Source organism: Bombina bombina, chromosome 12 (genome assembly GCF_027579735.1).
Source record: "Bombina bombina isolate aBomBom1 chromosome 12, aBomBom1.pri, whole genome shotgun sequence".
Taxonomy (NCBI): Eukaryota; Metazoa; Chordata; class Amphibia; order Anura; family Bombinatoridae; genus Bombina; species Bombina bombina.
The window spans coordinates 128,374,930-128,388,786 of NC_069510.1; the positions used below are offsets into that span (position 1 = coordinate 128,374,930).

At 38.0% G+C, this 13,857-nt stretch overlaps 1 protein-coding gene across 6 annotated transcripts in view; it reads left to right on the plus strand.

Annotated features, from left to right (window-relative positions):
• Positions 1-13,857, plus strand: part of ASS1 (argininosuccinate synthase 1) — a 166,998-nt gene that overhangs the window by 88,750 nt on the left and 64,391 nt on the right. For all 6 annotated transcript variants that reach the window (XM_053696091.1, XM_053696090.1, XM_053696089.1 and 3 more), the window contains 4 exons: positions 914-970; positions 1,812-1,886; positions 11,202-11,272; positions 13,729-13,759. In XM_053696091.1, the coding sequence (XP_053552066.1) occupies positions 914-970; positions 1,812-1,886; positions 11,202-11,272; positions 13,729-13,759 (234 nt within the window). The remainder of the gene's footprint in view (positions 1-913; positions 971-1,811; positions 1,887-11,201; positions 11,273-13,728; positions 13,760-13,857) is intronic.

A 13,857-nucleotide genomic window follows, 5' to 3' on the forward strand; every position in this document is an offset into this window, starting at 1 on the left:
ATTTATAGACTCATTTACTATCTTTATCTGTTTTGTTTGCATTCTAGGGACACAATTTATACAGAATTTGCTGCTGTTTTATAGCACATGGTACATTTTTGTAATTCAATAATTGTATGTTTTTACTTTAATTGCACTGATATTAAAGGGTTATACAATTATACAGCACAAAGTATTTTATTATTACACCTTTGTTTGCATAGTACTATATGATCAACCCCTGCTAAAGGGTTAAACCCACAATTAAAGGGACAGTCACTGAAAATGTTTGTTTACAAAGATAGATAATCCCTTTATTACCCATTGCCCAGTATTACATAACACACACTATTAATATACTTTTTTCCTCTGTATCTAAGCCTCTGCAGACTGCCCCCTTCTTTTGACAGACTTAAATTTTAGCCAATCAGCGCTGACTCAAAAATAACTCCACAGGAGTGTGCACAATGTTATCTAAATGACCCACATGAACTAGGACTGTCTAGCTGTGAAAAAACTGTCACAATGCACTGAGATAAGAGGCGGCCTTCAAGGCTTTAGACATTCGCATATGAGCCTACCTAGGTTTAGCTTTCAACAAAGAATACTAAGGGAACAAAGCAAATTTGATGATAAAAGTAAATTGGGAAGTTTGTTTAAAATGGCATGCCCTATCTGAATCATGGAAGTTTAATTGTGACTAGACTGGGAGTTAGCCGATTACATCTGGTGAGCCAATGACAAGAGGCATATGTGTGTAGCCATCAATCAGAAGCTGGCTTGTGCACTGCTGCTCCTGAGCCTACCTAGATATGCTTTTCAACAAATGATAGCAAGAGAATGAAGTGATGATATAAGTGCATGTTCTGTCTGAGCCATGAGACAGTGTGTTGTGTGCCGGCTTGCTCTCACCTTGCATCTTCTTCTGTTACAGGGGAATGACCAGATTCGCTTTGAGCTGACTTGCTACTCCCTGCACCCCGAGATCAAGGTAACTCAGTGAAAAAAAAGCACTGACTAAGTAGACGCAACATTTCATATCAGAGTTGCAGGACCGCAGGGGTCAAGTCAAGCGGGAACGCATGGGAATGGAGTTCCTGCACTATTTTTGGAGGAGGAACTAAGTTCCCTCTGGACAGAGAGCAGAAATGCTTTAGAAATAACTGCTGCTGCTGGTAGGAGGAGCTGGAGCACTGTCTGGTTAGAGGGATAGCGAGATCCTCTAGTAATGGGCAATAACACTTCCTACAATACACTAAATGCAAGCCTGTCTGCGGTCCTACTGTGCTATTACCCCACACTGTGTGTAACATATGGTGCTTACGTTTCTGTGTGGCTTGCTCTCGATTTATTTAGCTCCCCTCAGCAGAAATAGGACTATTCTGTGACATAGGAGGCTTCTCAGGCCCAAAGTCAACAATTCAACCCTTCATTGGATTTAATTTGCTTTAATTATTCAAAGTGTATAGATTATATAAATACAGGGTGTGTGTGTATAAAACAATATTAATTGTGAGGGGGGTGGAAGTCTTGGCGAGTTCCCACACTTTTTTTATTTGTAGGACTTGACCCCTGCCGTAGACGATAACTCACAGCAGATTCATATACATAGTCATAGCTGATTATAGATGTCACTGTGTTACAAAAACATAGATATATTTACAGCTAAATGACATTCACAGTAATGGTAATTAACAATTAAGTGCAGAGGTATGACAGTATACTGGTGTATTCCTGTTCTGTGGCATTCTGGGTATCAGATGGGAGGTAAATAGCTTAGATCCAGCAGCTAATATTACTAATAGTTTCATCCTATCTCTCTTGCATGTCAGATCATTGCTCCGTGGAGGATGCCAGAGTTTTATAACCGGTTCAAGGGCCGAAGTGACCTGATGGATTACGCTAAGGTGTGTTTAGTAACTTTGTTCTTTCTCACTGCACTGTTGTACTCTGTGATACTTCCTCAGTACAGGAAAAAGCGCATTATTAACCCCAAGAGCTAACAATTTATTTACTGAGAATGAGGTGGAAAATGAATGAACAGATATTCAGTAGACTTGTGCGCAGCGGAAAAATTTGTTTTGAATTTCGTATTCGGATGTATTGGGTTCAGATTTGATTAGTAAATTCTGAAGTTTGGTATGTGTTAGTGGGATGTGCTGTGTATTAGACTAGTATTATGTACTGTATATTAGGTGTAACCCATCTGAATCAACATAAATACCAAGCTCACAGGTACCAGCTACACAATATGCACAGAGCTAGCAGAGGTATATAACCTAATATACAGTACATAATACTAGTGTAATACACATCCCACCTAAGTACCAACCTCACAGGTACCAGCTACACAATATGCACAGAGCTAGCAGAGGTATATAACCTAATATTCAGTACATAATACTAGTGTAATACACAGCACATCCCACCTACACAATATGCACAGAGGTATATAACCTAATATACAGTACATAATACTAGTGTAATACACAGCACATCCCACCTACGTACCAACCTCACAGGTACCAGCTACACAATATGCACAGAGCTAGCAGAGGTATATAACCTAATATACAGTACATAATACTAGTGTAATACACAGCACATCCCACCTACGTACCAACCTCACAGGTACCAGCTACACAATATGCACAGAGCTAGCAGAGGTATATAACCTAATATACAGTACATACTACTAGTGTAATACACAGCACATCCCACCTACACAATATGCACAGAGGTATATAACCTAATATACAGTACATAATACTAGTGTAATACACAGCACATCCCACCTACGTACCAACCTCACAGGTACCAGCTACACAATATGCACAGAGCTAGCAGAGGTATATAACCTAATATACAGTACATAATACTAGTGTAATACACAGCACATCCCACCTACGTACCAACCTCACAGGTACCAGCTACACAATATGCACAGAGGTATATAACCTAATATACAGTACATAATACTAGTGTAATACACAGCACATCCCACCTACGTACCAACCTCACAGGTACCAGCTACACAGTATGCACAGAGCTAGCAGAGGTATATAACCTAATATACAGTACATAATACTAGTGTAATACACAGCACATCCCACCTACATACCAACCTCACAGGTACCAGCTACATAATATGCACAGAGCTAGCAGAGGTATATAACCTAATATACTGTACAATACTAGTGTAATACACAGCACATCCCACCTAAGTACCAACCTCACAGGTACCAGCTACACAATATGCACAGAGCTAGCAGAGGTATATAACCTAATATACAGTACATAATACTAGTGTAATACACAGCACATCCCACCTACGTACCAACCTCACAGGTACCAGCTACATAATATGCCCTCACAGAGCTAGCAGAGGTATATAACCTAATATACAGTACATAATACTAGTGTAATACACAGCACATCCCACCTAAGTACCAACCTCAAAGGTACCAGCTACACAATATGCACAGAGCTAGCAGAGGTATATAACCTAATATACAGTACATAATACTAGTGTAATACACAGCACATCCCACCTACGTACCAACCTCACAGGTACCAGCTACACAATATGCACAGAGCTAGCAGAGGTATATAACCTAATATACAGTGCATAATACTAGTGTAATACACAGCACATCCCACCTACGTACCAAGCTCACAGGTACCAGCTACACAATATGCACAGAGGTATATAACCTAATATACAGTACATAATACTAGTGTAATACACAGCACATCCCACCTAAGTACCAGCTACACAATATGCACAGAGCTAGCAGAGGTATATAACCTAATATACAGTACATAATACTAGTGTAATACACAGCACATCCCACCTACGTACCAACCTCACAGGTACTAGCTACACAATATGCACAGAGGTATATAACCTAATATACAGTACATAATACTAGTGTAATACACAGCACATCCCAGCTACACAATATGCACAGAGCTAGCAGAGGTATATAACCTAATATACAGTACATAATACTAGTGTAATACACAGCACATCCCACCTACGTACCAACCTCACAGGTACCAGCTACACAATATGCACAGAGGTATATAACCTAATATACAGTACATAATACTAGTGTAATACACAGCACATCCCACCTAAGTACCAACCTCACAGGTACCAGCTACACAATATGCACAGAGGTATATAACCTAATATACAGTACATAATACTAGTGTAATACACAGCACATCCCACCTAAGTACCAACCTCACAGGTACCAGCTACACAATATGCACAGAGCTAGCAGAGGTATATAACCTAATATACAGTACATAATACTAGTGTAATACACAGCACATCCCACCTACGTACCAACCTCACAGGTACCAGCTACACAATATGCACAGAGGTATATAACCTAATATACAGTACATAATACTAGTGTAATACACAGCACATCCCACCTACATACCAACCTCACAGGTACCAGCTACATAATATGCACAGAGGTATATAACCTAATATACAGTACATAATACTAGTGTAATACACAGCACATCCCACTTACGTACCAAGCTCAAAGGTACCAGCTACACAATATGCACAGAGGTATATAACCTAATATACAGTACATAATACTAGTGTAATACACAGCACATCCCAGCTACACAATATGCACAGAGCTAGCAGAGGTATATAACCTAATATACAGTACATAATACTAGTGTAATACACAGCACATCCCACCTACGTACCAACCTCAAAGGTACCAGCTACACAATATGCACAGAGCTAGCAGAGGTATATAACCTAATATACAGTACATAATACTAGTGTAATACACAGCACATCCCACCTACGTACCAACCTCAAAGGTACCAGCTACACAATATGCACAGAGGTATATAACCTAATATACAGTACATAATACTAGTGTAATACACAGCACATCCCACCTACGTACCAACCTCAAAGGTACCAGCTACACAATATGCACAGAGGTATATAACCTAATATACAGTACATAATACTAGTGTAATACACAGAACATCCCACCTACGTACCAACCTCACAGGTACCAGCTACACAATATGCACAGAGGTATATAACCTAATATACAGTACATAATACTAGTGTAATACACAGCACATCCCACCTACGTACCAACCTCACAGGTACCAGCTACACAATATGCACAGAGGTATATAACCTAATATACAGTACATAATACTAGTGTAATACACAGCACATCCCACCTACGTACCAACCTCACAGGTACCAGCTACACAATATGCACAGAGGTATATAACCTAATATACAGTACATAATACTAGTGTAATACACAGCACATCCCACCTACGTACCAACCTCACAGGTACCAGCTACACAATATGCACAGAGCTAGCAGAGGTATATAACCTAATATACAGTACATAATACTAGTGTAATACACAGCACATCCCACCTACGTACCAACCTCACAGGTACCAGCTACACAATATGCACAGAGGTATATAACCTAATATACAGTACATAATACTAGTGTAATACACAGCACATCCCACCTACGTACCAACCTCACAGGTACCAGCTACGCAATATGCACAGAGCTAGCAGAGGTATATAACCTAATATACAGTACATAATACTAGTGTAATACACAGCACATCCCACCTACGTACCAACCTCACAGGTACCAGCTACACAATATGCACAGAGGTATATAACCTAATATACAGTACATAATACTAGTGTAATACACAGCACATCCCACCTACATACCAACCTCACAGGTACCAGCTACACAATATGCACAGAGGTATATAACCTAATATACAGTACATAATACTAGTGTAATACACAGCACATCCCACCTACGTACCAACCTCACAGGTACCAGCTACATAATGTGCCCTGCACAGAGCTAGCAGAATGTTATAACCTAATATACCGTACAATACTAGTGTAATTGTATTAGTCCATGGCCATTCGAATGTAACAAATAAATCCAAACTAATTCGGATTTATTCGTTACAAATGCATTCGGATTAGTTTAGTTTTGTTGCTAGGGTAATTTGGAAATTCGAATAGATGACAAATTCGTCTGAATTTTGATTTGAAACAAAACGCACATGTCTAGTATCCAGGACATTTACCTAAAGCTTCTCCCACTCTCCTTTTATTTCTACAAGTCCAGCTTCAGTCGCTTCTCTTTGTAATGGACCCCAGCGCTTTGGCAGCACTACAATTATAGTACATTGCTTACATGTGTATTTATTAGCACCAGTGAGATACACTACAGTGATAACACAAAAGGATATTGGCACTGCACTGTGATTTGTTGTTAGTGACTTGTTACAACAGCTGCAGAGTGTTATTCTGTAAAGGAAATTGAGCCTTTTATTTTTATGAAATAGCTGGATTTAGTGAGTGAAACCACCACCCTTACTGACGGTTTTAGTAACTCATTAACTCTTCCTGCTTATTCAGCCCATTTGAATGAGTATGTTCTTAAAGGGACATTAAACACTTTGAGATAGTAGTATAAAATGATATTTATTTTGTCCCCTTTTCCAGTAATTCCCTTCTGAAATTGAGCATGTTAGTTCCTGTTAAAAATGGAAGTGCAGAACACTATTATATTCTGCACACACTAGTGACCTATTTATAAGGGGTCGATTTATCAAAGCCTTCGGCAGGCTTCACCCCCCTACAACTGCAGGTTCTCACAAGAGAATTCAGCCTGCCAGAGGCGAGCTGCGGTGGACAGGGGCGCATATGTACACTAAAACTTTACACTTATTCGCTAATGAAACTTTTAAAAAAATACATCTGTGTTATTCTCAGACTAATCTTTTCTTTGACTGCATAATTCTATCTAGCATTTATTTAGTGTTTAATGTCCCATTAATTGTTTTGCGGTTCCTTATCGCCTGAGGCAAATTAGAGACACACATGTAGCAGGGTTAGCAGGGTTCTGTAGTGAAAACATTTCAGATTCTCAGTACTGGAAAACCCACACTTTCATAAAGAGGTGAAAATAAATAATGAGACTCTTTGACTTCTCATAAGTAAACGTGCTCTGCTGTAATCTGAAGGTGTTTGCCCCTTTGTTGGGGTTACACACAGGTATGGACAAACAAGCAATAAGAATATTATAGCTGTTTGTACAAGTAAAACACTACACAGAGGTACAGAAGTTGTTTGCTGATGACCAAACTAATCATAAAATGGTTTATTAATGACCAGTTGCAGGGTCATAAGCCAGATTGAATTCAAACTCATTACAATACAAATGAACTAATCTGAATATAGTTAACTCGTGTGGCTTTATCTTACACTCAATCACATTTTCCCCTTTTCCTTCTGTTGGAGTTTTTGGATGGGACGGTCATCGCCTCCGAGCAACGTTTTTTTTTAAATTCCTTTTTCAAAGAGCACATCCCAAGACACCCTCTTTATTTAGCACAAAGTATCACTTGGAAAGTTAAAGGGACTTTCTGTAAATGAGATGAGGGTTTAAAGAGATCGGTATCAGTGAAGTCCTTGTGTTCATTTGAGAGGCTCTTCGTTATATTCTCACCTATGCCCTTCTGATTCTGTCTTTCTAAATAATTGCTAGTATTTAACTTCAGATAAACCTAACCACTATTTTCCCTTGAGGCTAAAGATTTATCAGGCCTCTGTCCACAGATAAGTAAAAGGCTCTCAGTTAACTTGAGGCTGGCTATTTATTAACTGGACAGAACCATTAAATAGAATTCCAGTGGCCACACAGACTTCCTTTTAAGCATTTAATTGACAGATGTGTCAGTCATGTGTTCATTAAAGGATACAAAAAATATCACATTTGTTTAGCGTTATCATAAATATTTATCACAATAATAAAAAAAAAATACAGAGTCCAGAAGTGTTAAAAACAAGCCTATCTATAAAGATACACATGACCATACTTAAAAAGATTTACTAGAAGAGATTTTAGTGAAATAGAAAATAATAAATTGGCTACTTAGATTAAACTTCTTGAGAATGGATCGGTGTATCAAAAAATAATTTAGCAAATTTGGAAATGAGATATGCCAAACCTGATACTGGGATTTCAGATCTGTAACCACATTAAATAAAGGAAGTTTTTTTTTCTGTTAAAAGAAGATTTTCTGATTGCTTTTATCTCTAGAATTCACAACATTTGGAGATAGAAAAGTGAATAAATTGATTATACAATGATTTGCAGTTCTCATAAAATGCCTATTTATTATTATTGTTGTTTTTATGTTATTTGAAAGTTGGCCAGATCTTTATCCAGAAATTGTGAAATGCATTTAGTTTGGGGTTAAACATCTATGGTGGTCACATGGGCAAAGTGAGTTCCTTAGTAGTCACAGCTGGAGAGAATGACGGACAAGCTGATATAAAACAATGAAGTGGCTTCTGTCCCCAAACAAGTGACATCTTCATTATCTGTGCTGGGGAAATAAACTGTGAAGCTCATAACTTTGAAAGCTCATTCAGAGCTCTCTGCTAAACATTAGCTCAGGGTGTTTGCAGATGTGGGTGGCATTAGTTTGTGCTGAGATAAAGGGAGTCATGAGGGCGTACAAAAGGGGCGCCCGCTTCTTTATTTTGTGCATCTTGGGGACATTTCTTCCCCTTCAGTGGCTAAAGCAAGCAAGCCGATAGACCACCTAAGGAAGCGCACCTAGGCCCTACATGGTCTGCGTCTCCCTGCAATGAGTTTGTTAACAGATTAGGGGTCCCACTGAGACAAAAAGCAATTTTGAGTTTTTCCATGCAGTTGGTGTTGAACAGGGCACAAGTCTGGCGAAGCTTCTCCCCTGTGTAGCGTGCGAGGGGAGGAATACATTTTGCCGGCAATGCTATCTGAAGTGTAATGTTTTGTGCTGGACTGATTACTACATGCACAGGGGGACCTTGGGGTGTTTAGAATGCATAGAATCCAATGACCATTCAAAACACATTTCTATGTTCATTCACCTGAATTTTCTTGTCACTTTTTCTCCACATCTTAATATACCAGAGTCCTGCAAAACTCACAGATAATTTATACAGATGTCTACTACTCAGTGACCTCTCTTTTCTAGAGATGTAAAAACTGTGCAGCATTGGGTAGGGGGACGTTTCTTCTGCCTGAGTGTTTATTTCTGACACTTGTAATCTTAAGCAAGAAATATCTTACCATTTAAAGGGACACCTTCACGTAATGCAGTGATTCCTTTATGTATTTTATTACTACAGGAATCTTCATTGGTCTCCTTAGGATATAAATGCAGGACACAGGCAGTGAGCCAGTTAGGTGAAGCATACTCTTGTAGCTGTGGATTGTCAAATAATTTGGTGGAACTGCGTCTTCTAAAACTGGGCCTGCGTTTCCATCAAGTCAAGTTTCTTGTGTAATGCACCCTAGGTCTGCTGATTTAGGGGCATATTACAAGTGGAGCGGTATTAAATGCTCGCTCGTTAACTCCGCTAGAAGTAAGCTTTTTGCATGCGTCGGGTAGCGCTCATATCACAAGTTGAAAGTAAAACGAGTTCACTCATGTGCTAACACAATGTGAGCAAAAAGCCGAATTTAGAATATTGCGCAATAATCTATTTCCCAATAAAAGTCAATGAAGCAAAAAAGTGGAAAAAGCCTAACTCCCTACTCGTGCGCAAACCCAATCTTATAGTATCAAGTGCGTTAACCCAACATGAAAATATGAATAGTTCACATTCCAATGTTTATTTATATATATATATATATATATATATATATATGTGTGTGTGTGTATATATATATATATATATATATATATATATATATATATAATGGTATTTTTGTACAATAGGTATAGATATATATATTTGCAGAACACTGGAATGTGATACATATAATATATATATATCTCATCTATATCATTTTTTTATATATATCATTTTTATTAGATAGTGTTATTATAAGCGTAACTTTTTTTTTTAGATACTTTTTTGTTTCGCTAGAAACTAGATCTCTGAGGATGCAATATCCTGATGCGCGTTAACTACAATTGTGCTCACAAGATTGTGTATACTTTCAACTTTTTATACAATCACTAAACCCGTCACGCGTAAACAGGCAGGATAAAACTCTTTTCGCTTGTGCGTAATTTATAATCTAGCCCTTAATAAGGTCATAGATAATGGCAGTTGTATTTCTGATAGATCTTGCATTACAGAATACAGTCTTAATGCGGTAATCCAGGGGGTGAGAATGTTTGTTCTTTGTAATTAGCGCTGGGCCTTTGATAGGGGTTTGACATGAAGTTAACATGTTCACTTTTGCATTTAGAATCACGTCTATAAAAGTCTTCTTTCCAATATAAGTGTTGTAGTCTGAGGTGTAGGACATTTTTGCTTCATTTTCTCTTTGTTTGTCCACTTGTGAAACCTTTATGGGCTCCAGAACCCTTGCAGGTCAGGTTTGCACATGTGATCCTGCTTCCCGCAATGTAAGAAGCATCTGTCATTAGATCTCTGAGCTCTCAGTGATTTCACTTTGCCACCTCAGAGGTGACAAAGAGTGTAAGAAGCACTCTGGGTGATTGACAGCCCCTTCTCTGAGTGAGGGAGTAATGCTGCATACGGGCCAACAGATCCGCTGCCCGTAAGCAGGGAAGGCATGTGGACAGCTTCTCAAGTTGAAAAGCTGCCTGCATGCCTTTTAATACACAGGGCCCTATGTGTTTTCTTCAAAATGCCGAAATTCTTTTAAAATAGATTTTTGGGATTTAGTATTCTGAATTGGTCTTGGTTTGCACAATGCACGCAAGTAGTTGTTATATTAGCGAGCACTAAACTATCTCTCGTGTGACTTGTGATATGAGCACAAGAATTGAATCACTATTAATTAGACTCCAGGGGTTAATGCCGTCTGCCAGTAATCTAACCGAGCTATTTGTGTGTGTGTCCGTGTGTCTGTCTGTGCATGTTGTGTTACTTTTTTACACCTGCTCTTCAGATATTACCAATGAGTTAATGCTGTTCGCTAATCAATAAGGTTTAGCGAGACAGGCCTCATCCTTCCCATTTACTGAAGTATTAGTATACAGAGATCTCATGGCAGTAAAAAGGTGTCACAGTAGCTGGTGAACATTCTCTCCCTTGATGATAAAAAAAAAAAAAAAAGGTTTCAGTGAATTTAGTCCCATGCATTGTGTCTGCACTCTGCAGGCTTCTGACAAAGTTTTCTTCTTTTTTTCAGAAACATGGCATTCCTGTTCCTGTAACCCCAAAAAATCCATGGAGCATGGATGAGAACATTATGCACATCAGGTAATCCCACCGCATACACCATCTGCGTGCTGCCATCAGAATTCTTTATCATCTGACTTGAAACATTATAAATCAGTTCCTTTCTTTTATGCTTAAAGGGACACTGAACCCAATTTTTTTCTTTTATGATTCAGATAGAGCAGCAATTTTAAGCATTTTTTAAATTTACTCCTATTATCAATTTTTCTTTGTTCTCTTGCTATCTTTATTTGAAAAAGAAGGCATCTATGCTAAGTAGCCAGACCATTTTTGGTTCAGACCCTGGACAGCACTTGTTTATTGGTGCTGTCCAATCGGCAAGGACAACCCAGGTTGTGAACCAAAAATGGGCCGGCTTCTAAACTTACATTCTTGCTTTTCAAATAAAGATAGCAAGAGAATGAAGAAAAATTGATAATGGGAGTAACTTATAAAGTTGCTTAAAATTGCTGCTCTATCTGAGTCATGAAAGAAAGATTTTGGGTTCAGTGTCCCTTTAAAGGGACAGTGTACTGTAAAATTGTTTAGCCCTTAATGTGTTTCCAATGACTTTTTATACCAGCTACAGAGGACAAAAACAATGAGACAGTATTTGTTTGTTTATTTAGGAATGTGAAATAGCTGGTTTTGTTATTTGGAACCACAAATTAGATTTTCTTATTTTATCACTTTCTGTACACACACACATGCTTCTTTATATTATCTACATCTGTAAACCAAAGCTCAATACTTGGAGAGCACAACTGAACATTTTTATTCAAGCTTCCTAAAAAATTGACATTCAAGATAAGCATGTCGGATTTCCATTGAAATTATACAGCATAAAGGCAAATAATCAGTCCCCTTTAGCTGTAAACATTACTTTGAAGTGTACATAAATGTTTCTATAAAGAGAGGACAACGCTGACCCAACCAACATGTCAGACTGAGCAATAAGGGACAGATTGTATAGATCCAACAGTAAAACAAAATAAAGTGTAATCTAAAATCCAGCTTCCTTGTTTTATATATATACAGGTGGCCCTCGGTTTACAACGGTTCAATTTACACCGTTTCAGAATAACAACCTTTTTTTCCAGTCATGTGACTGCTATTGAAAAGCATTGAGAAGCAGTGCATTGAGTAAAATAGCCAGTAGGTGGAGCTGTCCGCTTGTGTTGCAGCAAAGTCAAGCAAGCTGAAATTAATCAGTTTAACCAGACCTGAGCTATCGAGCAGATTTCAAAGGAACAAGACTTTTTTGTCTATAAATCAGTCCAGATTGGACTGCATAGAAAGAACTGTTTGCAGAAAAATGCAAGTGAAGTCTGTGTTGTGTGATTATTTTATTAGGTTTATAATGCTGTTTAGCATTTAAAGTCTTCATTTCAAAGCTTTAAAAATAATGTATTAGGTGTTACTTATGACAATTTTGAGAGGGGCCTGGAACCTAACTCCCTCACTTCCCATTGACTTACATTATAAACTGGGTTTCAATTTACAACCATTCCTTCTGGAACCTAACCCCGGCGTAAACTGAGGGCTACCTGTATATATAGGGATTGGTTGTGCACAGGATGTACTAAACGTATAACACATAGAAAGGCTACTTATCTTTAAATAACTGAAAGTTCACAGTTTACCCCTTTTAGTCAAAGCTAAAGATTCAGTAGTAACTAGCCATGAGTATTTAAAGGGACACTAATCCTACGTTTTAATGATTCAGATAGAGCAGCTTTCTAATTGATTCCTTTTATCAAATTGTCTTCATTCTCCTGCTATCTTTATTTAAAGAGCAAGAATGTAAAGCTTAGGAGGTTTAGCACCCTGGATAGTGCTTGCTTATTGGTGGCTACATTTAGCCATTGTACAATACGTTGGTTGGCAATTATACCCATTTGTAAATATGAGTGTATGTACAATACCATGACTGGCACCTATGCCCATCTGTCAAATAAGTAGTAGATTTGTTTTCTGCCAAATTTCAAAGTTATGTATATTTCCACTTCCCCTGTATCATGTGACAGCCATCAGCCAATCACAACTGCATATACCTATATTCTGTGAATTCTTGCACATGCTCAGTAGGAGCTGGTGACTCAAAAAGTGTAAATATAAAAATACTGCACAATTTTTGTTAATGGAAGTAAATTGTGAAGTTGTTTAAAACTACTGCTCTATCTAAATCATGAAAGCTTTAATTTTGACTTGAATGTCCCATTAAGTGTAGAAGATTTCATTATAGGTAGGGACACCACAGACAAAATCCGCTTTTTCAAATGCCTGTATAAAGATAAAGTAGCTATTTGTAAACAATTTATTGTACTCCCAGCAGGTAAAATGAATAATTGGGAACAAATGAAAGGAGAGACAACTTACAGGGCAATGTTCTTTTAAGTACACAGAGCTCTGTAAAGTGTGAATCTGTATTATTGGACCTTTTCAGGTGCATTAGGTAAAACGGCTTTCTGATTCATCTTTCATTTATTTTTCTTTAGCTACGAGGCTGGGATCTTGGAGAACCCTAAGGTGAGTGTAAATGAAGATGTCTGAATACATTTTACATTTAGAGACACAGAAACGTCAAATGTTTTTACATTTTAGTTATAATCTTTTGTGCCTCCATA